General features: G+C 43.0%; 2 protein-coding genes and 1 long non-coding RNA gene across 6 annotated transcripts in view; 1 reads left to right on the top strand and 2 right to left on the bottom strand.

Moving 5' to 3' along the window:
- The window catches only part of LOC141777246 (uncharacterized), a 24,622-nt gene extending 19,714 nt beyond the window's left edge, over nucleotides 1-4,908 (top strand). Inside the window, exon 3 of the long non-coding RNA XR_012595872.1 lies at nucleotides 4,755-4,908. This is a non-coding gene — a long non-coding RNA (uncharacterized LOC141777246). The remainder of the gene's footprint in view (nucleotides 1-4,754) is intronic.
- On the bottom strand, nucleotides 128-6,159 carry snorc (secondary ossification center associated regulator of chondrocyte maturation). Its single transcript, XM_074651326.1, has 3 exons — nucleotides 5,736-6,159; nucleotides 1,089-1,250; nucleotides 128-373 (listed from the first exon to the last, which is right to left on the bottom strand). The coding sequence occupies exons 1-3, from the start codon at nucleotides 5,809-5,811 to the stop codon at nucleotides 264-266; spliced, it is 348 nt and encodes a 115-aa protein (XP_074507427.1). The 5' UTR covers nucleotides 5,812-6,159; the 3' UTR covers nucleotides 128-263.
- A 2,119-nt stretch (nucleotides 6,160-8,278) lies between these two features.
- Nucleotides 8,279-26,077, bottom strand: gigyf2 (GRB10 interacting GYF protein 2). Of its 4 annotated transcripts, none has more exons than XM_074651319.1 (29): nucleotides 25,950-26,077; nucleotides 23,766-23,817; nucleotides 23,407-23,575; nucleotides 23,121-23,216; nucleotides 22,778-22,886; nucleotides 20,494-20,599; nucleotides 20,298-20,338; nucleotides 20,166-20,201; nucleotides 19,886-19,978; nucleotides 19,132-19,325; nucleotides 18,755-18,890; nucleotides 16,770-17,009; nucleotides 16,490-16,659; nucleotides 15,993-16,149; nucleotides 15,714-15,880; nucleotides 15,365-15,459; nucleotides 14,507-14,635; nucleotides 14,272-14,402; nucleotides 14,057-14,157; nucleotides 13,668-13,808; nucleotides 13,393-13,551; nucleotides 13,050-13,301; nucleotides 12,841-12,963; nucleotides 12,334-12,672; nucleotides 11,493-11,698; nucleotides 11,188-11,339; nucleotides 10,850-11,082; nucleotides 9,297-9,438; nucleotides 8,279-9,190 (listed from the first exon to the last, which is right to left on the bottom strand). In XM_074651319.1, the coding sequence occupies exons 2-29, from the start codon at nucleotides 23,801-23,803 to the stop codon at nucleotides 9,123-9,125; spliced, it is 4,023 nt and encodes a 1,340-aa protein (XP_074507420.1). In that variant the 5' UTR covers nucleotides 23,804-23,817; nucleotides 25,950-26,077; the 3' UTR covers nucleotides 8,279-9,122. The 4 variants fall into 4 exon arrangements, with proteins under 4 accessions (XP_074507420.1, XP_074507418.1, XP_074507416.1 ...); XM_074651317.1 differs by having other exon boundaries at nucleotides 19,132-19,328; XM_074651315.1 differs by having other exon boundaries at nucleotides 19,132-19,343.
- Between the last annotated feature and the right edge of the window lie 83 nt (nucleotides 26,078-26,160).

A 26,160-nucleotide genomic window follows, 5' to 3' on the forward strand; every position in this document is an offset into this window, starting at 1 on the left:
CTTTAGAGCAAGCAAGATTAAGAAAAAAACGTGAATGACATGGACATGCTAGGATTTCCACTGGAAGAGCCAGCCAGTTTCTAACATTATACCTTCGGTAACAAGTGGACATGTTGAGCAACAAGGGACCTGCCACAATCTTCAGCATCTACAGCGAAGCGAAAGACAAGACTCAGATTGAAAGAAAGAGTTGAGATGAGAGGCAAAAGACAAACGCTGACATACAAACACGCACACACACATGCATACACGATGTATTCACTCTAGGAGGCGGTGAACTTCCTGAGTGTGATGACGATGAGGGCGAGGAGGACAGATGCTCCTAGGAAGACGGCTATAACAATGGCTGTGATGGCTCCTGGCCCCAGCACCCCTGCACACACACATGCACACAATTTTAATCATTTGAATCCCAAAATTAATTGCACATTTTTTATCTGTTCAAAATGTACCTTAAAGGGAGATTTATGCAAATGTATGTATATATTTATTATTGGAAACCAATTAACAACACAAAACAATGACAAATATTGTCTAGAAACCCTCACAGGTACTGCATTTAGCATAAAGAAATATGCTCAAATCATAACATGGCAAACTCAAGCCCAACAGGCAACAACAGCTGTCAGTGTGTCAGTGTGCTGACTTGACTATGACTTGCCCCAAACTGCATATGATTATCATAAAGTGGGCATATCTGTAAAGGGGAAACTCGTTATTACCCATAAAACCCATTTTCAGTCACTTATCTTGAGGTCAGAGGTCAAGGGACCCCTTTGGAAATGGCCATAACAGTTTTTCCTTGCCCAACTTTTGCGCACGCTTTGAGTGTTATTTAACCTCCTTCCCAACAAGCTAGTATGACATGGTTGGTACCAATAAATTTTTTAGGTTTTTCTAGTTTCATATGATACCAGCATCTTAACTCTAGATTTAAAACCCGCTACAATGTTCACAAGATCGATGGCGTTAATTAGTTAAAGAAATTAGTGACGTTAAAACGAATTTGCGTTACCGCGTTAATATCGCGATAACTTTAACAGGCCTATTGAATACATATGATTTGGTGTATATAGTGTCAGTTTTACCCTCCTCCTCGTCCAGGGCATGAGAGTGTGTGGTGTCTTCGTAGTCGAAGGTGAAGGACTGCTCCGTCATGTCCTGGAAAGGGTCTTTGGTGGTGACGTCACTGGGTGGTTCTCCAGACATGGTGTCCTGGTTGTCTCTGGTTGTTGCGTCTGCGACGGTCTCTGCAGAGAAAAAAACAAAAACATTTACCACTTCTTTTTAACATGGCTGATCTAGAAACAGTCACTTATGCAGTATTGACTTACTGTATGTTTTCTTAAGGTGGTTAATATCACTGACGAGGCGCACGGCTTTGCTAATGGCTGTGTTTGACTTTTCTCTGGACGCGGAGGCCTCGGGGATGCAGAGCGGCACACATGGCCCCGTCTGTAATGACCCCAACAGCCTCTCTCTGTCTCCCTGAGTTAACGGCTCAGGCCTGGGCATAAGGATGTCTTTGTAGAGGATGAACATTTTGTCCGTTTGAGCTACAGGTAGCCTCTTGACATGTTTCGAGGGTTCAACCAAGCTTTTCTATAATTGTCTCCTTCAACCAAGATTTGGTTAATTATTTCAGAGGAGTAGTAGATGTGTTATGCTTTAGCACAAATAGCTTGTATGAGAGGCAGTGATTAGTTGACTGTGCATGAAGCTCAGGTTGTGTACAACTCTCTGTGCCAATCTACAGCCTCTACTCTTTCCATCCCAACTTGTTCTCTGACATTCCTCCCATCTGAGCATGAAGTTACCCTGAGACTTTTCACACCTCTACAGTAGCCAGAGAAACAAGGTCTCTTTCTACATTTCAGTTTCCTAACACAACCTCAATTGAAGATAAACCACCAAAATGATGATAGTGGTCGCCGACAACAGCTGTACAGCTTTTCTTTTGAAATTCGGAGGAACGGGGAAAATGTGATCTTCACACACAAGCCCACCCACTCACTGATTCACTTATCCTATCCTCAGCATACCAACAAAACCGTAATCCAAACATATTTACACTCAGTTTATTTAACGCTACATATTTACTTTGTAGCCTCTGACGCCCTCAGTAAACTCCTTCACCCTGCTTTCCTCTGCTGTCTTTTCTCTGTCATTGTCAAAGAAGCCTCTTATCTCTCTTCACAATACTAACAAACTAGTGGATATGATATAATCTGAAGTCTTTAACGTCATCATGTTTGCTGCGGTATCTTCTAAAATTCTGATATGCACTTCTGATGTGAGTATTTTGATGCTGCTGTGTTGACTCTGAGTCGTGTGCAGCTTCCTGTCCTGTAGCTGGCTGGAGGTTCGGAGGCCCGGGCCTCTGGCCAGCTCAGCCATCAATGAGGCCTTCAGCCTAGGGCACAAAAGGCAGCTTGTGCGGTCACGGAGGGCGGCGGGCTGCAACCAGTAACAACCGGCCAGGCCCAAACCAGGCACCGGCTGGGCACTGGATGTCAAACAAACTTGTTTATTAAATAGTCCCTGTGTGTAAAAGGCTGTGCCTTCTGGACGGCTTGATTCAATAAGAAAGCAAAAAATAATAACATGATGTTTTCCGTTGGTGTTGTTTCCATGAGGAGGTGTTCACTCGAGCTTGTAATTTTTGTTTAATGGAATTAACAACTGAAGCCTTCTGAATAATAAACATCTTCTCAGCTGACAGCTAGCCTATTACTCAGTCAGTGGCAACTGATGTACCCCCTCATCCCTGTCAGATGAGCTCAAGTACCCCGTCATCACAACACCATCCGTCTTGTTGTGTGCCACCCTCAACTTAAAAGTGCTAAATTTGAAACTCAGAGCATTAATATTGCAGCAAACAACTATTTGCCCGCCTTAGCTCCACCGACGATCCACCTCTTTGCCCATTTTGGATTAGCTGGTACAGGCTGTGTCATCACTGCCAAGATGTCGACGGCCGAAGCCACCAAGCCCCCAGGGAAGAGCGCCGTGCTTTGAATCAAATTTTCTTTGTGGCCAAACGGCGGTACTACAACTTTTGTGTCCATCACGTGATGCCATTGGGCCCAAAAATACTTTTTCCCATAGACTTACATTGATAAAGAGACATCCGTAAATCAGCGGACAATGTTTTTTGAGGTGAATCAACTTCCCAGTATGAACACTTGAATAGCCCTTATTTAAATCATTAGGTCCTAAAAGTTGTAAAATGCACTAATAGCCGAAGCCAGAGTTATTTTCCTTCCTCCGTTCATGTGAATGAGCCCCAGACTGCAGCTGGAGCTAGGACTGGGAGGCGGAGTTAAAGAAAATGCTACTGCGCCTTCTCTATGGGCCCAATGGATGCGGAAGATCGCCGAATAATCCGGGTACTTTATCACTCGGTAGTCTAGCCATTTTGGTTTCATGCGCCACTGAGCTACTCTCATGGGAATGAACGGGAGCCCGCCTCCAACGCTGTATCTAGTTGTCGAGGCGACTGTGGCTCAGAGGTAGAGCAGGTCATCCACTAATCGTAAGATCGGCAGTTCGATCCACGGCTCCTCCAGTCCACGTGTCGAAATGTCCTCGGACAAGATACTGAACCCCAAATTGCTCCCGAAGGCTGTGCCATCGGTGTGCAAATGAGTATTTAGATTAGATCCTGATGGATCTTGCACTGCCATCAGTATATGATTGTGTGTTTGTGGCCGTCACCATGTTGAGAGCCTTGTGGAGTAAATCCCTCAAGCATAGATGTGCTCTGACTTTCGAATTTGACACCTTTTAACTGTTTAAGAATTACTTCTTTCAGTTTTGACTATTTGTTCATTAACTTCAGCTATTAAAACTGTTATAAAACGTCCATTACTTTTAGCTAACTATTTCAACTTCTCTTTTTTCACACACTCTCAACTGCATCACATAATGTTGACACTGGCTCAGGTATGACCCCTGGTTAGGAATCACTGCACTAAGTCACACCTTTTTAAAGACATGACTGCATGTGTCAATCAAGAACCCTCCGTCTCTATGCGCAAGTCCAGACTCGTAAAAAGCCCGGCAGACTTTAGGGAAGGCCGATTTCAGACACTAAAAACACAGAAAGCCATTTGTTGGTACCTCAAGCCTCTTCGGTCAGGATTTCACACCAGCCAGAGAGATGACAAAACGCGCAGACGGGTGTGTGTGAAAAGCAACCGGGCCAAGCATTGAAACCGCGAGCGACGCAGCCCAAACATGACATCGTTGGTGTCATGTGTCCTTGCTTCACCCTCTTTAACTCATAGGTGTTGGCCGCATTCTCCTTAGTAAAATATTTGTCAAATGAACCAGCGTGTTTTGTATTTTATTTTTGCATGATGAATGCTTCTCTGTATTGTAGGCTCTCTCACTTTATTAGATGTCCCGCTGGTTCAGTCACTGGGTTGGTTGTTTAGTCATGTGGGCAAGATTGGTGGCACTACTTGAAAACATCACATACTGTACATGCCAACCATAGATAAGAGCTGGCTGCAACTCAGTTTGAAGCAGAACACAATAACATTTCTTTGTTTACTGAGTCTTGTGAGGCATTCAAAATATGTTTCCACCTAAAAATTCAGAAGAGGCCGAAAGATATATTTTAGAAAGGCAGGTCATGGCACCTCAGTGTCAGAAACCCCGACATACTGTTTGGCACAAGGCTTTTTTTTCTATCACAGTAGGTTTTGTAAAAGGTGACAGCCACGTTTTGTTTTTTTCACGGGACAGAGTGGACATCGTCGACTTGCTACATCCCTGTCGTCCCATTGCCCTCTTGACCTCTACTGTGACCTCTGGCCCTGAGAGCTGCTCTACTGTGCTTTCAAGTTGATTTGAGAGATGTCGCAAAGATGAACAGAGAAATACGGTAAGTGAAAGGGAAAGAAAGAGAAAGTGAGCGTGCTGAACTGTCAAGTCTTAAATAACGCTCATGCTGAGAACCATTCGATGTTGGATATAAACGCCTCCTACACCACAAACAAAATGTTCACAGAAGAAGACATCGAATCTGAGCCTGCTTCTTACTCACTACCTCCAAAATCTCTCCACATACATGAAATAAACTCCACACCCGAATTACACGGGGGTGGCAGGTATTCAGTTTCGTATGAACATCAGGCATCATGAAAGCAACTGAATCACTCTGTTTGTCAAAGAGCAGCTTTCACAGCTCTCAGTCTCAACAACTGCATCATTTACATCGGGCTGCAAACATCCAGGCCTGTGAATGTGTGTGTGAGGGCAAAAATGACACGTATACACACACACCTTTGATTTGATACCTACAGAGCACCAAACATCAGCCCATGAATCACATACAGCAGATAAGCAAACAACTATAAGAATATAAAAAAACATAAACCTACCTATTCTAAAATGATCTCGGTGCAAAAAAACGATAAGCAAAGATTTAAAATGACCAAAATCTTTCAAAATTTTCCATAAAAAGAGGTTTGTGACTTTGTTCAGAATTTTCTTGATACAGTTTGTTGTCGCCTCATTTGTTAAAGGACGATTTTCCTCACATCGCACCTTTCATTTCAAAGGTGACGGCCAGATTTCTTCTATAAATCAGACTCAGGTCTCGCATGCTTTTTCTGTTTCTCGCCACATTTCTACCATAATTAGTTGCACCACACACAGGTGAGGTTGCATTCTTGAACCACAAAAAATGAAATAAGCATATCAATCACACTCAAAAGGATGTTTACCTGTGTGTACAAAGGCTACCAAGAGGCCTAGGAGCACCAGGAGGAGGAATCTACAGATACTGCTGCTGTGAACCATGGTGGCCGTGAGGGATGAGATGCCAGACAGAGCAGAAGCGTCTCCGAAACTCCTCGAACTTCAAACGAGTAGCTGACCCTGGGAGAGGAGCAGGAGAAGAGTACAGGGCAGCGCAGGAGGAGAGGTAGGCAACTGAGGGGTGAGAGAAGGGGTGGGACTAGGTGTGCACAGGACTGTCTGGACAGTGTGGACTTTGTGAGCACATCATCACAGGGCCCACCCACTCCAAACTCCTCCGGCACACACATAGTTAGGTGTGAGGGGTAAACATTCGGTGGCCGCTGACCTTGGCCAGGTCACATCACGAAGGTCTCTGCTGGACATTTTACGCCTTAACTCTTGAAGAAAATATGTGACAGTAAAGAAATTCATTTTTTAAATCAAAAGATGGCAGTGGTGGAGGAAGTATTAAGATCTAAAAGTACCAAAAATCTACAAGTAGAAGGATTATTAGCAGCAACATGAATTATAGTTTCAAAAGCATAAGTAAACTCATTATACAGAATGAAATAGGATTATTGTGACTGATGCATCAATGAAATTAACATTTAGAATTAGAATAAAAATGTAGGTTCTGCGATATCTTATTAGTTCCCAGTGTCCGTCAAGCTCCAAGAATGTTGTTTCCTACATCTCCCATAATGCAACTAATTAACATAACCGAATGTAACTATAGCTGCAGGGCTGGTATTAGACCTTTTGGTGCCCTAGGAAAAATACGGATTTGAACCGCCCGCCTGCGGAGGCCAACGTCATACCTTCGTATTGGGCTTTATTTTCCTCCTCCTCTTTTCTGTTTTCTTCCCTGCACACCTGAAGGCTTGGACCTTTTCATTATGAAGAAATCAAATGTGAAAATACTTGATATCTGCACCTCTTGAGTTTGACGTCCGTCTAGCAATCGTATATCGTTGTGATGCGCAGGGCACAGTGAGCAGCAGTTTTGGCATACTGCACTTGACTTAAGTATTGGGACATAATAAATATTTTTATTTGTATTTATTTATTTATTAGTTTTGTAACTAATTTCTCACGCTTAGAGGAATTTAAAATGTTCTTTAGTTCATTAGCATTGTGAATACATGGTTTCACTCATGTTCTCTTTAACACCTGGCCACAATTAATTTTCATTTACACATTTCCAGCTCTATCAGGTATAATATGCAACAATTTCCTAAAAAAACTATTTATTGACTGATAAAAAATAATCTCTCTAAATCATCACTTATGGCCAACTATAACACGAAGTGTGTGGTGGTGTCTGTATCTACAGAGACCCTGCCCTCTGCCTGTATTTTCTCTTTTATTATTTTGTTGTGTTCAGGACTCTTCTGGAAGCCTGCCATCACACTTTGGCTCCACGTGGCGGTGTAACCCCCAGCCAATGACAGTGTGTAGGGTGTGAAGCCTGTTCATGTTGTCAAATACCGCCGCTTTGTCACACCCCTCAGCGTCCGATACCGAGGCACAAGTCCCCCTTTAGCTCCGTTAGATCCGTATTCGACAGATGTACATTGACGGATGGCAATGGGTTTCTACATCGCTGCGTGCTTGAGTTTTTCCTCTGCTGTGTGCTGCTACCGGCACACACCAAGCAGAGAGGACAGCCTGCCCTTCTGCTGCATTCATTCAAAATTCGTCAATGTGGCTCCGTGATGGAGGTTGTCAAAGTTAGTTGTGTGTTCATTTGTGCTTTAAAATGTAACCACTGTGAAACAATCAGAAAATATCATTTTATTTGTTTTTAATGCTTTGTTCCATGTATAAAGAAAACCGGATACAGCGTCGGAGGCGGGGTGGTCTTCATTTCATTTAAAGTCTGGATTCGCTTTAAATAAAGGCTATTCTAGTGTCCGTACTGGGAAGTTGATTTACCTTAAAAAACTGTATCAGTCTCTTTCCCAATGTAAGTCTATGGTCAAGTCTTTTTGGGCCCAACGGCATCACGTGACAGACACAGAAGTTGTAATTCCACCATTTGGCCATTATGTCAAATTGCGTTGAGTCGCCTCATGTCGCCTTTGTCTTGGCCAAAAAACACTCGAACACACCGCAAAGGTTACAGTTAACACGTACGTTCTGCGGTATCCTTTATTTGTCATTCAACAAAGGAAACCGGAAGACCGAGGATGGCGGATATACAAACCGTTGTTATGATACGTACATGAAGCAGAGCGCCGTTTGCCGACCAAAAACTAGGAAAAACTAGGCCGACTGACGCTCACCGACGACGCCAAACTGACTGACGACTGACCGTAAGCTTGTGGTATCAGGGCATTAACGGTGCTCCCTCTCTTCATTCACTCTATAGCTCGCTCGACCGTAGAGTGGCCAATTTTGAATGCCATATGTTTACAAACAGCAACTGACAACTGTTACGTATTATACCATTAACAAGATCTCTGTAAAATGCGATTTATCGCAGTGTGACTGGGTGAATGCTTGTGAACCAAATGAACTATGCACATTCGTGTTTTTTCTGAATAGTTCAGACACAGGTGTGAACAGCCCACATCAGACTGTTTTTTTTTATTTCATACCGCAATAAAAAAGTATGACTCCAGCAGATCATTTTCATATATTATAATACAGATGCAGAATTGAAAGTTTATTCTTTAAACAGCCTAGTATTTTACAAGAAATAGATAACTACTTGGAACTTTTGATATGTCCTTAAAACAGGACATAAGTGGCCACGAATCCTTGGGCTCTACTTTTGCCGTCATTATCCATGAACACCCAGCAGAAATCAGGGAGGGAAAAGAGAAGGGGGGAATTAAAGTGTACGGGGGAAAACTTTAAATAAATAAAACAAAAACAATGGATATAATCTCTCTAACCTTTCCCATAATACCCCAACCACCCCACCCATATATCCACACTTTAAAAAAATCCCAAATAATGGAGGCCAAATTTGAAATTTAAGGACACGATTCAGGATCAAGCAGCTGATGCCCAACAGACATCAACGCCTCAGCCGACTTTCTCCAGAAACTCGAGTTCATTTGGTGATTGCTCTCTTGGCTGGTCGGATGTTTCACTGGCCAGTTTGCTCCGGTCCATTTCTCTCGGGGGTTTTCATCAGATTATAGGTCCGTAAGCAAAAGGAAAACACACCCTGCCTCAGAGATCACCGTTTGTTCGCAATTTGGACTTTATGAGGGATTACCAGAGTATGTCTGATAAATGTGAAACTGAAAATAAAGGTGAAAGTTGTGGAAGCAGTCGGGGGGGCCGCGGCAGGGGGTTTGGGTACAACAGCTGCTGTTCAAATCGGATACAGTCAGTGGGGTTTGCTTGGCTGCAGTCCCTTAAAAGTCCTCCAACGTCTCAATCTCTCCCATATTCAGTCTCTCAGATGATGCATTCACAGAAAAACCTGTAAAAGATTAAAAAAAAAAAGATCCAATTAGCAGATGATATAAAAAGCAGTGACACATCGTTGCAGATATTTCAGATTTAGCAGATGGATGTTTTGCTCTCACCTAGAAGGCTGGGGTCTGCGCGGACCATCTTCTGCTTCTTTTTCTTCTTCCCTGAGGTGACGGTCTCAAAGCGCTGCTGCTGGCCACTCGTATGGTTGGACTGATACGGTGATGAAGATCCTGTTCCGCCCCATACAGAATCCTGGAATTTAAAAAGACTGAACTGTTAATACTTGACTTAATGCAGTCCCAGTACATTTTGATTTCATTAACAATTAAAATCATCATGACAATCATGAGATGTGGAAAAAGAGGGAAACCAAAAGTTTACTTTTCAAAACTGTATAAAAATTAGCTAGGTTCATGATTATTCAAAGTTTTGAGGACAATTCTGGTATGATTAAATGCAAACATGACTTTTATGTAACCGGATGACAAAACATAGCACCAGATTGAGATAAACGGCAAAACTCAGTTTCTTAAAACATATATTGTAGTGCATTTTAAGTACTCAACACCAGATATTGTCACCAACAGTAGTGGTAGATGTGTCTTTACTGGCAAGTTCTTTAGCCAATAAATGGTGTTTAGACAAAGTAACTTTTCCAGCAGGAAGAAAATATTCTCAGTGTGTCGATTATGTAAGTTCAATGACTCAAAGTACCACTTGTGCCAAGCAAAAAGAGAAAGTGTTGAAGAGGAGAGGTAAAGTTCCTGCCTCAAAACAGTCAGAATATTCAAGATGAAATATTCACGATGCTGTCTTCAAAAGTTACAGTACACACATTAGGTGTGGGTTACAGCCCGGACACACCAAGCCAATGGTTGGCTGTCAGTGAGCCATCTGTCGGCCAAGCATTTTTACATCAAAATCCAATCATCTTTTCTTTCTGTAAAACAAAATATGACGTGTGCTTGATGCGTAAGCTAGTACCAACCAATTTCAACCAATAATATCAGGACATCCGTCCATCAATCTGCAACTTTTAGTGACAAGGATAATCCTTGGTAGCTCAGTATCGCGCGACATTCAAAGTCTGCCCACTTTTTAGTGGTCCAATGAAATGCTAAAGATTTGATTTAAATCCCTCTTGTAACTGTACACCGCTCACATATTCAGTTTAACTAGGTAATACTCACAGTACAGAAGCTAAAGACGCTCTGATTTCTGTTTCACTGAGACTTTAAAAGGGAGATGTACCAGAAAAATCTGTCATTAGCACTTTAAAAGTATATGTACACGTAGCCAAACCAGTTTTTTGCAAGAGGATCCTCATCCCCATTAGGAAACTAGGAACAAGCTGTCCAATGACATCTTTTGGGGCCGATCCAAAAGGGGTGACGCGAGAGAGAGAGAGAGTCACACCACAAATGTAAATAACAGTTGTGGTCTTGGAGTATGACGGCATTGACTATGTCAGATGCCTTGCTCTGAACATGCCAGGCAGAAATGTCCCAGAGCGCAAACTATTTCTGGGGAGCGAAAGGGACAGATGTCTCTCTTATTGATCACATTACATGTCTCGCACGGCTTTACAAGACAAAAATGGGACCTAAGCATATGGTACCTTGTATGCCGAGCCTTTAACTTGCTGGCATCATTTCAGTCTCACCTGCTGCTGCTGCTGCTGCTGCTGCTGCTGCTGCTGCTGCTGCTGCACCTTGATGGCTTGCTGTTGGTTCTGTGGTGCCGGTTTCTGTTGGTTAGCGTTCTGTTTGGCACGACGTTCCAGGAACTGCTTGGCAAAGTCCTTGGCCTCGGGAGTGTCCCCCAGATAGGCCCTGACGTAGTCGTGCACCTCGTATGGCGAGTCCACTTCTTTCAGGAAGGATGCAAAAGTTGGAACTGGCAGGAGACAGATGGAGAATACTTGCTAGTTTGGCTTCCGGAAAAGGTTAATCAATAGTTGTAGGTTGAGCGCCTTTGCAAAGAATATTTTTAAAGTCTTACCATCCAGATTGTTGGCCGTGTTGAGGGTGTGCAGGGTTTGCTCACACCATATCATGAAGGAGTCCTGCGGGCTCTTATTGACCCCTTGAAACAACTTTAGCAGCTTCTCCTCCTCTTCGACTTTCTTACTGACCCGCCCACTCACAGAGTTACTTTACAAGCACATAACAATGCAGGAGGAAGACAAAAATAAGTCATTAAGATCTGTGTATTACTCATCTCCTTCAAATGGTAAGTCATGCTTTTCATCAGGAGGCCGTGACTAAGACGGTTTTCTTTTCTTCTTTGGCATTTTTTAATAATACCTGAGGTTGGCGTTGCCTTTGTTGTTCTTCTGCGTGCTGCCTTTCTTAGCTGGAGGAGGTTGCTGGACAGCCTCTTTCACAGCCTCGTCCCAGAAGCCCATGTTAGAGTTGTGGGTGTCACCCCAGATACTGCTGGAGTCTGAGCCCCAATTAGTGCAGGTGCTGGTGTTCACAGACCCCCACACAGAGTTACTCAGAGACGGCGTCTGTGACGAGAGTGAGATACTGTTACTGACATAACACTTCAATTAATTAGCCTATTACTTTCTCGACTAGTCAGTTGTTTGGTCCAGAAAATGTCCATCACAATTTCCTAAAACCCAAAGTGATGTCACCAACTTGCTTGTTTTGTCCAACTAACAGTTCAAAGATATTCTGTTTTCTATCTTATAATACACTGAAAAGCACATAATCCTAAGGGAATGTTTTGCATTGTACTTATTGTTACTGAAAGAATTAATGAATTACGACAATAGTTGCAGATTAATTTTATGTCGGTCGACTGATAGATCTACTAATCAAAAGATCACTTGAGTTTAAATTAAAGTAAAGAGGTAACATGCAAAACAATATGGCCTTGCTGGCATTTTAGAACTATTGTTTAACTATTAGGAATAGCTCCTTAAGATATAACCTAAGAAGAATTTACAGCTCAGAGTAACTGCGCTTTCATATCCAAATGGAATGAAAACTGCATTAAATAATATTTTAGACATTCAATTTGAATTTCTAATATCAAACTGATGCTGAATCTACTAAAAATCCCCACCCAACCCTCTAGCTCTACGTAGCTTTTATCTTCTTTTAGCCAATAAGACACGGTATCATATAGGTCACGTACAGTTCTGTTTTGAGTGCGGATCTGTTGGGTGACAATGGGGCGTGGTTGCTGCTGCTGCTGCGGTGGTGGTTGTTGTTGTTGTTGCTGTTGTTGTTGCTGCTGTTGTTGTTGTTGTTGTTGCTGCTGCTGCTGCTGCTGCTGCTGCTGTTGTTGCTGATGCTGCTCCTTTCGCTGTTTCATCTGCTGGGCTTCTTCCCTTTGAATCTCCAGCAGAGATTTGGTAGCAGCTGGCTGTTGAGCCACACTACCCCAACCAGACAGCTTGGTCTGGGGCTGCTGAGCCAGCTGTAAGGCCTGCTGCTGCTGGAGTTTCAGGAGCTCTTGCTGCTGACGTCGCTGCTGTGGGGGTGAGGAGGGGAAGAAGGACGTGAATTAGTGTGCATAAAAATTATATTTGACTAAATGACAGCAACTGGTCAAGAGGCATTACTTTTTACTCAAGACAGGCAATAAAACATTGCTGGTGATAGAGCCACCAAACACAACCAGGCTGCTTGCCGTCTTTACCTCCTCCCGCGTCTCTCGTTCTGTCTCCTCTTCCAGCTTCTGGATCTCAGCCATTGACAGGGCGCTCTGAGTCTGGTTTATAGTGTTGACCGACTGCTGGCCCCACTTTGAAGAGGATGGTAGCTGCAGAGCAGGACGAGGTGTTTTTATCAACTTTAAAACACACTTTGTGTCGTCTATTTTCGCTGACTAATCCAGTGTGCCCTTACCTTCATCTGTGCAAGCTGCTGCTGCTGCTGCTGCTGTTGTTGAAGTCTCCTGAGGGCCTCTTGTTGCTGCTGCCTCTGTCTCTGCAGCTCCTGCTGTCTTTGGGCCTCCTGGTCTTTCCTCTTCTGCTCCTCCAGTTGTTGCTGGGCCAGAGCAGCTGCGGCTGCAGCAGCTGCTGCCTCTTCCTCCGCTCGCTTCTCCTCCTCACGCCTCCTCATTGCTTCAAGTTCCTCCTGCTTTCTGCGCTCCTCTTCCTGGTGAGGTAGAAAACATTGCAATTTAGGGAGACATATTACAAATCCAGAAAGGAGGTCGGAAGTATGTGACTAGTTTTCATTAGCTTACCTGTTTGCGAAGGAACTCTTCCCGTTTCTTTCTCTCCTCCTCTTCCCTCCGCCTCTCCTCTAATTGACGGAGAGCTTCCTCTTGTGCCATCCTCTCCTCTTCCTCTTTTAGTCTGCGCTGTGCCTCTTCTTGCTCTCGCTGCCGTCTTAATGCCTCCTCCTAAAGATTTACAACAGTGGGTCAGTCTCATCGCCATCAGAGAAAAAGTGGCTAAGGATGAAACGGTAGATCGAAGGCTTAAAGTGTTTCAGATTGATATTGTTCGAATGCTCGACCTGTTTTTGCCGTGCCAGCTCCTCTTCCTCCAAGCGTTTGCGTTCCTCCTCCTGTCGAGCCCTCAGGGCCTCCTCCAGCCTTTTCCTCTCCTCTTCCTCCCTTTTGGCTCTCATTTCTACCTCACGCCTCTCCAACTCCAACTGTCAGATGAGAATAAAAATACACTCATAGAATCATAGATTCATCAGCTTAATTGTAAGATTTGACTATTTTAATGCGATCAATTTCAGCTTACAAATCAAGAAACTACATTTTAAGCCTTCGAAAACCCTGAGACATAAGATGCTGCTGTACACAACTTTTAGAGGTGTTGACTTTAGAGGACTTTTTCAGAACCATTTCACACTGACAACTAAAAACAGAAAAGTGAGCAGAAATAATACTTTACCTTTGCTGACTTTGACTTCTCTATCTGTTGCATTTGCTCGATGGTTGGAGCCTGTGCTATGGAGTCTATAGGTAAATCCCACACGCTGTTGCCATCCCACGCTGTTGAGTATGATATGTGATGCATTAGAACTGTTATGACATGATACTTTTTCTTGTCCTCTCATGTGATTAAAAAATAAACAAACACTGCAGAATATTAAAGGTAGACCTCACTGTTAGGAGCAGCTTGTTGGACTTTTGGTGCGCAGGAAGCCTGAGAGGACGGCTTCTGCATTTCCCAAACAGAGCCAGATTCTGGTACAGACAGGGCCCGGGTAACAGGAGGTAGGGGGCTCTCAGACGCTCTACAAAAACATAAGAAAGTACACATATTAATAATGTCAATGCAAAGTCAGATTTCTAAACACTGAAGCACAGGTGCACATGTATTTAGAGGCAGGGTATCAACCTTAGCTTGAGAGCCTGGTATTGCTGTAGAAGCAGGTTGATTTGCTGTTGGTGTTGCTGCTGCTGTTGAAGAGGAGCCGAGCTAAGAGCTGCAGCTTTCTGCTGGGCCAGGGCCTGAGCATACTGCTGCCTGAACGGTGGAAGACAAATGGATAGGAGAAATATGAGACCAACAGGAAAAGGCAGTTAACATTTGAATGAATATCAGTGGATGAATTATGTATACTGCATGTTAAATGTCTATTACCAGCCAGTGACAGTGATGCTTGTATTGTTTTCACCTTGTGAGTCTGTGTGCGAGTGTGGTTCTGGAGACACCGACCGTAGCGGGAAACTACCACAGAGGCAGTTTTGAGTACTTTGCCAGGTGTTTATACAGTATGTCTGTGGACAGATTTTGTCACAGTGATAGCGTCGCAACCGTGCCAGATGCAGTCACGAAACTTTACAGAGATCAAAATGAAGGTTGAGTTTGAAGATGGGTGTGGTCCGAGCAAGGGCGCCGGAAGTAGGGGGGTAGGAAGTGTGGAAGGGGCCATTGCCCCCCCCCCCCACCCACTTTACACCACTGGCCCGATTCAGCGTCACGGCTGGTGTGATCCCATCGCATAATGGTCTCTAGTTTACTATATGCATGAATGTGATCTAATGTTGGATGTAGATTTTTAACAATTAAATTAGGTGGTGGAGGATCATGTGGATGCGGGAGGCATAGATTAACTCTTTAACCTGTTCCTGTATTAAGTCCAGGAAGTGAGGCAGTTTATAAATGTGTGTATTTGGATATTTTAAATCATGACACATCAACAATCATACTACAATTGCAAACAAAAACGAGTCAGATCTGAGCCTGGTGTACCTGAGGAGGTATTGATATTGGAGCTGCTGTAGCTGGTAAAGGTTGAGAGCAGTGAGCTCTTGTTGCCTCTTCAACCTCTCTTTATCACCATCCCCCTGCATTACATAAGAAGACAGTCCGAATAAATCACATCAGTTAAACAAGCAAAAAGTAGCAACAAACAAACAAACGAGTTTGGACTTCAATAATGCTGTTCACTCCCGGTCTCTCTCTGAGACACATCCCACAGGTAAAAATGGTGGAATAGCACACCACCTGCAGGTCATGGCTAGTACTGGCAACTAGTGCTGAAAACAAATCAAACCTTTGGACATAAGGAATGAAACAGGACACGTTTAGCAACACATACCTGTAGAGGTGGTGGTGCAGGGCCCGGAGTGAACGGTATTCTCCCCCATATCTTCATGATCTCTCCGAGTGCTTGAAATACTTCGTCACACCCTCTTTTGACTAAGAGAGACATTGTGAAGTAACCAGCCTGGAACCACTCAGCCATTTCCTGGTTACTGAATGGACCTGAGAGAGAGAGAGAGAGAGGAGAATCAGAGGTGATACTGGAGCAGTTTTGAAGATAAATGAACAGTATTCAAGTCGCATTTTGAGCACATGAAACCTCTTCCAATCTCACCCTGTATCTCCCCTTGGGGGTCTTTGTAGAACCACTTGAGAGCAGCCTCGTGGGTGAGCGGCAGGCCTGCAGGTTTGGGCTTCTCTGAAGTCTTTGCTGCAAGTCTGTCATCATCCACCACACTATCCTGTAGGTATGCTACCATCTTTTCTGCCTCCTGGAGAAAGATGGGAGCCAAGACACAAGATAGTACATTACTCATAACCCTGTTTAAAATCAATAAGAGCTAATATAACAGGGCTGCTTCCTCTTAGCCGATTAGTCAACTAATCTGTTGTTGGGGTTTTAGTGGACAGACACTGTATGACTTGTTTTATGGTCTTTTATGGGAAATTAACTATTAATCAAAGGGTCCATTTAAAGGGTAGTCTCATTTCAGTTATCATAATATTCACATTAATCTTTCCTTTTCAATGAGTCAAAGATATCTTCGTGGAATAGAGGATAGTACTACCATCTCATGACTGATTTTTCATGTTAAAAGTCTACTAACTTACCTGCTCAAAGTGTTTCAGTCCTTCATCTTCATCTGTGTCGTGTGGCACAGCGGTGGGCCTGCCAATAGGTGCCATTATACTTGCAGGGAAGGGCAAAGGATTGTTCATCGCCACAGGAACCTCCATAGGCTTTTGCGGTAGTTGGATGCTGGGCGATGGAGCAGATACTTCTGCACAGAACAGCATGAAGAAAAAGCAGATATTTAGAATTTTGTTTGGTAGTTGGAAGCAACTGGTAAAAAAGTCTTATTTTCAGTGAAATTGATGACTCAAATCCTACCTGCAAGGGTTGTAGAAATGTGGTTCATGGGTAGGGATTCGAGCATGCTGTTAGACATGGGGATGTGCAGGGGGACTTTGCAGAGCTCTGGTGGGAGCTCCAGGGGTGGCTGCCGTTCAGCTTTCCTCTCAGACACTTCTGTTCTGTTAGGCTGGCTCAGGGGCAGAGACAGGGCAGGAACCTTGGGCTCTGAGACAGGGGGAGCCACAGGTAAAGCCTCCTCTGATGCTCTCGACAACTCTAAAAATAATAACGGTAAAGACATGAGGAAAAAATGGAACGGTTTTCATTTGGTGTTGAAGTAATTGACAATGAACACGAAAACCTCTTCCACATCAGCCATTTTCCTTTTCTTTGGTCATGCTCACATCAAGTGGCTTCGATTGCTTTGAAATTGCTGTCAGTAAATTCCTATTTTATCATGGTGGTTGGCGGACAAAGCAGCCACCATCTGCCGAGCAATTGATTGCTTCTTTTTGTGTCCTAAACAACAAAAACCTTTCCCCGTCAAAGAACATTTGGTCTGAAAGTAGATTTTAATGCTGTGTGGCTTTTAAATCTTATTTCAGTAATAACTGGGATGTTACCGTTACTGTACCGTTTCTAAAAGATAATTTGGACTAAATTGTGGTGTCAAGGCAACAGTAAGTGAATACCATTCAGCTGTGACACACAGTGGCCCGTTTCACAAAAGCGATTTGCGAGTGCTGCTTACACACAGATTGCAAATGATGCCAGCATCCCGTTTCATAAATGACTAGAACTTGTAAATTTCAGATACATTTGAGAGTCCTAAAGTCCCTCTTCCATGCTCATGCATGCGTCTCAAGTATGGAGTTTCTTTTGATTAGTATTGATTATGTATCAAAAGTAATTTGAGAGGAAATTCTCATGTTGAAAGTTGCAGCTTACATGTTGCAAATTTGGTCAAAAGGGCCCCAGGTACAAAAACCAGCATCAGTACGCTTCGAAACTAAAACAATTTCGGTGGTGCTTTTCTGTAGCTGAATTTAAAATTCTCACCAAATGTAGAAAGAGGCGATTTTTAGGACAAAATCCTATGAAAGTAGAATTCCAATTCTTGCACTGAGTTCATTTGACTTCATATCTATGCTTGTCCAACAACTAGGAATGCCAATTTTGAATTTTTTTCCCAACCGATAGCCGACACTTGTTAACCGATTATTAACTGTTAACCGACAAGATTAGTGTGTTGCATGCAGCTGTGCTGTGGTTTTAGTGGCTAACAAGCCGCCCAGCTGCAACGATAAGCCAATGGACAAACAGGTTAAAGCCATCATTTATCACCAGCTGCAGCGTATGAGGAAAACAGACAACTGAGTCCCCAGTTCACCCTTCCGGGAGAGTTAGCAGCCACGATGCTGCGTGCATTGTCCACTGCATCAATTAGTTTAGCTGCGAGTTTGTCAGCTGTGTGCCTGTCTGGCGTTCTCTGTCAGCCCGGAGTAACGATAGCGAATGTCCGACAGACCGTGTGTGTTTTTGTACTACGTTTACAGCTGTAGCGTTGCTGGTGGCTCGCCGTTGGCACACAAATACAGTCTGTCAGCTCGGCGTAACTTAGCGAGTGTCCGGCGAGCCGTGTGTGTGTGTGTGTGTGTGACGACGGTGAATGTGGGGTTGTTGTGGCGTTGTAGCTGTAGCAGTGTGTGTACAGTGAATAAATGCTACAACTCCTCAAGACCCAAACTAAGCTCCTGTATCTTACAACACCGGCTTAGACTCACTTAAGGCGGGCTGATAAGGTGGACCAGCTATTTTCCTTTAATGACAAGCCACTCTGAGTTTTGCTCAGCTTTTTATTTAATTTTTAATATTTCTTTTAACCATTTAACTGATAGCATTAATCTGTAAAAAAAAAAATCTTTATGTCGGCTAACTGTTAAGCGGTTAATTGTTAACATCTCTACCAACAACATAAAAAAATACAGTTGAAAAAAAATCAACACTTAAAACTATCTAACCTTTTCGTTCGGCCTCCGTTTCCATTTCTTTGGTCTCCCTGGGCTGACAGTCGTCCTCCTCCAGGCCCTCTTCACACTCTTCCAAGGGTTTGAAGTCGAGCTCTCCCTCCTCCAGGATTGGCTCCTTGGAGGCTTTCTGAATACACAAAAAAAAACACTATCAGTAACTCTAGCCCCTTTTCCCACTGGACCAAAAACACACCAACATCTTTTGTCTTGAGCAGGAAAGGTTACAATCGGCATTCATTCCCGAGACAAATGACTCTGCAGTAGTCAAGGCTATTTATCGGTAGTGATGGAAACATGAGACTCAGGTGGACACGCCAAGTCTTTGTCATTCATTGATTTTAATAAATTTTTCTCTGGTCTTCTCTAACCTTAAGTGAGAGAAAGGCCCCTGATGAGTCGAAGGTGCCCGCCTCCTCGTCTGCGTCCTCCAGACACCACTCTGGCAGGCTGTCCCTCTCATCGTCCAGGCTGCCGCTGCCTGACCTCGGCCTCCTGTAGCCACGCTCGTCCTCTCTTGCATCAAATGGGAAACGGCGACGCTGATCTGGGTATTCACGCCAACCTGCTGACCGAGGCCCATCTGGGCAAAAGGTAGTTAGCATTTACAACCAATCTTAATCTCTAAATCAACTTTAGCTTCATCAAGATGGACAGCAAATGTTTTGTGCATTACGTTGTGCAGTTCAAAAGCACAGGGAAGTGAAGAAAGAAGACAACAGTGCACCATTGAATTGTTCCTCTTACATTAAACATGTGCCCTTAATTGGTACCTGTTATATGTAATATCATTCTGATAGCCAAGCTGACAAACCAGCCACTATACAGAAAGAAAAAGTGGAGCTGGAGCATAGTCCTTAATTCAAGCAGGTTGTACGGTAAAAATATATTTTCCTGTGCACTGCAATGAAAATAACTGACCACACAACAGTTTACAGACTGCAACACACAAATGTATATTATTCTGAAACAAGCCACACAACAAACACGACAGACAAATACATTTATCAAAGATAGATGTATTAGTAATATGGTCAGTGATGCGCCCACCTGGGCTCGGTGGGCACCACCGATCACTGTCCCATTGAGACCCTGCCAAGCGCCAACCCCCCTGATCATCCTCACCATTCTGAGCAGAACGCCAGTTCTCACTCTCTGAGCGCGTGAAGTCGGTCTTCCTCGGTAGGCCTGTTACACCATCCTCATAGTTGCCTCGGACTGCAGAGAGTAGTGGGTAAGGGGATGGTTAAAGGTGGAGCCCTCATCATTATATTCACAGTTACATTTTAACGCTAGATTATCAAACTCACTTAACTTAATCAGTTAAACTGTTACAGTGTCATTTACACCTACTACAGAAATCTGAACTCACTGGTCAATTATTAAACTACGAAGGCACACTTACTGTGATTCATCGGAAAATGTCCTGGAGCAACTTCAACTAGGGTGACAGAGAGCAACGAGAAGATAAGCCAGTGTATTTGACAGTGAATACATCATGTATTGATTTTTTTGAGCAACAAAATCTGACACCAACCTGGGTCTTTTCGACCTGGCTTCTCAAACCTTCTTTCTCCCCTGGTGAGAAAAAAAACACACTTTATGTAAAGTCATTACAAAAATATGTTGAATTTCTGTCCAGAAAAAAACCCTCATATTGAACATCTGTAGATGATCAAAACAAGGGCAGATTTTTACAAAAAACTTGACACTACAAATTGGCATTTTAATACCTTTCTTCCCAGCTTTGGGAGCGATGCATCTCCCTCACTCCACGACCAAAACCTTCCACATCATCAAAACTTCTTTGGTAAAACCCTCCATCTCCTCTTCCCCGGCCTGAAAACAATCACAGGTTGATGTGAGCCAATATAACCTTAAGAGGTCATATTTCCTTTAGGTAGGGTATTTTATGTTGTGATCGAAGGACCAAATGTGATTCAAACATCAGCAGAGGGTTGCACAAAACATTTGAGATTTTCCACCACAGATGTGCTTGAAGGTGTGTGTCTGTGTGTGTGTGTGTGTGTGTGTGTGTGTGTGTGTGCGTGCGTGCGTGTGTGTGGATCAGAGGTGTTGCCTCCAGATGCTGCCCCCTTCATCAGATAAAGTGTCCAGATTGCCTCATTAACATTATCAAGTTCCCTATTAGCATTGGGTTTAAACCTAAAATACTGCCAAATAGTGGCTTTTGCTTTTCGCTTTGACACCAAATCCTCTGCTATCGTCTTGTCGGCCAACTCTCCTTACTCTCGTCACAAGATAAGTAAAATCTGACACCTGCTACTCTGTGCTTTGACTCTGCTGCTGCACGGAGCAGACACTTTCAGTTTATAAGTGTAGCGAAGGGGGGAAGTGGGCAAGTAATTTAATCGGTGTATGCCTGAACACCGCATAACACCAACTACTGCGTCAAGTCTAAGTCACGGGTGAATAAACTTTACCAAACACACACACACACACGCACATATATAACTGAACTCCTATCATCCATTATTTATAGACAATATCTTTTAACACTGACATAGCAGTTTGGCTGTAGTATGCTGTTGTACTTTCCTCATATTCTCTCAGTATTGGTCAGATGACAAACAACAATATTGTGCACTCCTGTCTATCTGATTTGCATACCTACTTTGATTACTTAGTGTTTAGAACTAGAATTACCGCCTCGCGACTGCATGCCTATGCCAAACAGTCAAGTTATAGTTGACATCAATGTCTGTCAAAAAGGTTATCACTTCATTTTATCCTAGTAGACATTTGTTGAGTTATGGCCAAAAGCGAGATTTGTGAGGTCACACCGGCCTTGACCTTTGACCACCAAAATCTAATCAGTTCAGCCTCAAGTCCAAGTGGACATTAGTGCCAAATTTAAGATGTTCCCTCCAGAGATATCGTGTTCATGAGAATAGGACGGATGTACAGACGCACAAACTGAAAACATAATGCCTCCGGCAAGAGCTGTAGCTGGCGTGGAGGCATAATAAATAAAAAACCCTCAACAGGACATGGCTTCTTGATCAACCTTCACTTTGGGCTGTTCAGAAAAGGTTCTATGAATGACTTTATTGTCTGACATGGTCAGATAACACAGTTCGCTTGTACAAGTACACAGAAGCCGACATTAGGATGTTAAGAGCTGCTACTGATTAAATCTGAACTCTACCCATTGTCTGTGTGTGAATCAAGCACTGAGTGGTCAACAGTACAGAGAACAGGACCTTAAGCAGTGAAGAATTATGAGTTTAAATGGGTTATATGCTCAGTATAAAAACAAGATTGGTAAAAGCTTGACCGATGACTTTGCAAGATCATGATTCAGCTCTTGAGAGTTGAGTCATTAAGTTGTAGCAATCAGTGGTATATTCCATTTATTGCTTTTCTACTTTGAGTAGCTTTTGTCCTGTTGCCTTCCCAGAACTGCATCTCTAAACTGTGGTTGGTCTGGACCAACTCTGCAGTGAGGAACAGGAGAGATGCCATTGTACAAAAACAAGAGATTCATTTCTTTTCCCTGGCAGTAAACACAACACAGGGGCCAGCCGATAGCAGTGCTGCTGTATATTGAACTTCTCTAAACACTTAAGGCTGACAAACAGTAACTAAGCAGTCTAAACAGCACTGTGAAATACAGTAGGTAGCTTTAACTGATTGGAGGATGTATATAGTGTCTGAGTGTGCGCATGCTACTAGCAGTCTGATCTCAAACAAGTTTTTTCCAGGTTTGAGATACATCAATAGTTCAAGCAGCTGCGAAAGAGTATGCTGAGTATGCACAACACCTACAGAGTGCTAATATTACACTCCCGGTCTCAGTTGGTGGGATTCTTCAAAGGAATTTTAACTATCTGAAACGGCATAGACAGAATAGCTAAACAGCTAAAATAAAGGCTCATGTGAAAAAAGAAATCCACCATATTGCTTCCACAGCGTAAACTCCACCTGCAGCTACTTATCCTTGATATGAAAAAGGAAACATGACATATTCATGTATGATCTTAGTTAAATTCTTACCTCTACCCCTTGAGGTACTTCGGCCTCTTGGTGCCCCTACTATGGGACCGCCTCCTCGCCCTGTCAGCCGAAGTACTGCTGCGCTGTTTACAGACATGGAAAAATTTCTCTGCAAACACAAACGGGGGAGGGGAACAAGGGGGACAAAGCTCTTAGCTCTCTTCTTTGCACCTGCTCTGTATTTGGTAGCCTAATTGCCAAAAGTACTGTATAATCCAAAAAATGACAATAAGGAGCCAACTGGCCAGAGGCCAATATGACATCTATTTTGGTCGACAAGTCAGAAACTGATCTGATCTCACCATTTCTCATCAAGATAGAGACCTGATACCAGTACTCCTACCTGTTCCTCCTCTGTAAAAGACACGAGTGCCAGAGGCGGCAAGGGCTCCTCTTGCAATATGGGCAGGAACTCCTTATCGTGTAGGTCTATAGGGATCTGGAGGGGAGAAATAAACAATCACAGGATACACTGTTAAGATGAATAAGGGTTTGAAAGAATGTGTTATAACACACAAAAATAAGGGAGATGTAAATTTAATCTCGACAGGAACATAATTTGTGTGCCAAGTATGTTGACTGCAAGCCTGCATCAACAGCTAAGATGCAGACGTTATACGTTTACCAACCTTGTTGTCCTTTACATAAAGTGCTAACATTTCTTCTCTCCCGTAGCGATAGTCTGCAAGTTTATACTTTGGCAATACAGGTGAGAGGGGTGGGGAGACAACCCCGCAGCCGCCGCCTACTCCACCACCACCAGCGCCGCTGCTACCACCTCCAGACAAGGCACGGAGCCTGCAGAGATACAGAAAGGGTAGTAAAAGCAGAAGGGACAAGGGAAGGGGAGACAATATTTAAGCTGAGGTGGCACTTTTCATGTATGAACATGTATGGAAAAGCTGCACTGGGCCCCCAACAGTAAACCAGTTTCACAACGTACAAATCATTTCTTTCGGACTAAATCATAAAATGCCAGTTCACTTACCATTCTGGTCCAAAGTTAAGTGTCTGGGTTTCGGCCATTCTTCCTTTAAGTTCTACAAATACGAAAAGGGAGGAAAAGTATTAGTACCAATCGGTATATACCATTATCGTTGTATCTCTTCAAAAGAACCTTTGTGTAGTTTTTCTCTAGGAAAATTAGATAAGGCTATTATTGCCATTACTATACGTCGTAAAAACAAACAATTTAACCGCAGGGCTGTCTTCCTCCCGGGGTTGAGCGCGTTGATCATCAATTATCTTAAAATCAAGATATCTAAAATTCCACAATATTCCCATCCCAAACACATTTGCAATCTAGAGATGCAACGATGAATCGATTAGTTATCAACTATTAAATTAATCACCAATTATTTTGACAATCACTTCTTAAATGTGAATATTTTCTGGTTTCATTACTCCTCTATGACATTAAACTGAATATCTTTTAGTTGTGGACAAAACAAGACATTTGAGGACGTCATCCTTTGGGAAACACTGATCGACAATTTTATGACATTTTATAGACCAAACAACTAATTGATTAATTGAGTAAATAATCTACAGATTACTCGACAATGAACAAATAGTTGCAGCCCTATTGCAATCAATTTATACCTATACACATATTATTACCTAACATGTGTTGGTTCACCAAACTAGTTTATGTAAATGTTTTATTTCACAATTCATTAGCATAATAGTCGACAAAAATTTGGAAAAATACTTAAAGTTTTATCACAAGCTTTAATGAATTACAACTCATGCTATTTAGCCCACCCCACTAGCAACACAAGAAGTGTTCAATTTCAAATCTGCTAAAGCTATTTTAGGAAGCCTCCCAGTCTGCAAAGGAGGGTATGTCAGACACCTGTAATTGACAACAGGAGGTTGTCTTTACTCCAGCAAAATAAACCACAAAAACATAATCATGTTTTACCAACAACACTATCTGTTTATTTACGTGTATGTGTCTCCACTGCCAATACTTTCCTTTTGCACTTATAGACTTGAAAGCAAAGGATTTATTACATAGCTTCCTCAAATATCGGGCACAAAACGTCGACAGTAGACACACACAGTACCAGTGACCATATGGTAGCCAGGGTAAGCCACGTGTAAGTTGGTAGTTAAAGCAAAAAATACACTCAACCCAACTTAAGTTAGCGACATGTGTGGCAGCTCTCACATTTACCAGTCGTATCATAAAGTGAGAGTCAGTTTACATAACGTTATGACTTCACTACCCCAATCGGTTTCAGACAAAACAACTTTTGATTGTGTCAGACTTGTATTTTTTGATCAGAGGTTGAAATGACCACTATGTTCTAGCTTAGTGTAAAAAACGCTGACCGTTTAATAACCTTAAACAAACAAGCACAACCAGGAATACACCTCTAACTACATAACATTAGTCAAACCCACCTACACCAGCTGTTGTAGATTGTAAAGTTAATAATCTATTACTGATGAATGTTTAAACGTTGAGATAAAACCGTGATGGTCACTCGAGGAAAGTGGAAATCATCCTCCTACATTAGCTAACGTAGCAAGCTAACATGTAGAAACACTATGACACTATTATCTGACATTACACAACACATTTCCTAACTATTCACAGTTGACAAGTAGAGTCATAGTAATGTTGAAAAGGTTTTAAGAGTTTTAAAGTGCACACTTGCTTACATGCTGCCACACCAGAGTATCGCTAGCTGGTTAGCCGGCCAACTAGCTATCTGCAGCTAGCAGCGTTTTACCCTCAACCTAGCTGATGTCTGCATGTCACACGTGAAGATATGTACTGACACTAATTGATTTCACCACAAGAGAAAGACGTCTTGTCATATATGCTAACGTTATATAACATCTGAGTTAATCCTCAACACTTGTAGCCGGGATGCTAACAGGTTGGCTAACTAGCTAGCTAGCTAGCTAACACGAGGCCTTCGAGCAGCCTGGATCCAACAACACGGTTTCCTTATCAAACCCTCCCGGTCTTCACATGGCCTTTACCCGCACACAGACTCACTGGAGCCCGGGGCTGCAAGGCCAAGTAAAGATGATGGTTTAACAACAGCACCAGAGCAACCTCAAACCAAAACCATCACAATATGACTCTCTGACATTGACACGTCACTTAAATGTACGTTTTTGTCTCTGCTAGTGTATTAAACTCTGGCTGTCTTACCTCTGCTTTGCTCTGACAGCACAAGGTTTAGTATGCGAGTTGTGTGGCTGGCTCTCGCTCTCTCTCTTTCTCTCTCTCTCTCTCTCTCTCTTCGTTTTGCACAAGATGGCTGAGTGTGGGTCACATGACAGCTGATAAAAACCCGTATGGACAGATATGCTGACTGGTGCTGTATTCACAAACAACCAAGTGATTATTACCACTGTGTTTA

This window comes from Sebastes fasciatus, chromosome 11 (assembly GCF_043250625.1).
Source record: "Sebastes fasciatus isolate fSebFas1 chromosome 11, fSebFas1.pri, whole genome shotgun sequence".
NCBI classification, from domain to species: domain Eukaryota; kingdom Metazoa; phylum Chordata; class Actinopteri; order Perciformes; family Sebastidae; genus Sebastes; species Sebastes fasciatus.

What these genes read in the sequence shown, in the direction of transcription:
- snorc (XM_074651326.1), bottom strand. Translation starts at nt 5,811, where the DNA reads ATGGTTCACAGCAGCAGTATCTGTAGATTCCTCCTCCTGGTGCTCCTA. An exon ending in GGTAGCCTTTGTACACACAG is followed by an intron (nt 1,251 to 5,735) that starts GTAAACATCCTT and finishes TTTTCTCTGCAG; the next exon opens with AGACCGTCGCAGACGCAACA. An exon ending in TGCCCTGGACGAGGAGGAGG is followed by an intron (nt 374 to 1,088) that starts GTAAAACTGACA and finishes GTGTGTGTGCAG; the next exon opens with GGGTGCTGGGGCCAGGAGCC.
- gigyf2 (XM_074651315.1), bottom strand. Translation starts at nt 23,803, where the DNA reads ATGGCCGAAACCCAGACACTTAACTTTGGACCAGAATG. An exon ending in CATTTCTACAACCCTTGCAG is followed by an intron (nt 16,660 to 16,769) that starts GTAGGATTTGAG and finishes TGTTCTGTGCAG; the next exon opens with AAGTATCTGCTCCATCGCCC. An exon ending in CCAACAAGCTGCTCCTAACA is followed by an intron (nt 14,158 to 14,271) that starts GTGAGGTCTACC and finishes CATACTCAACAG; the next exon opens with CGTGGGATGGCAACAGCGTG.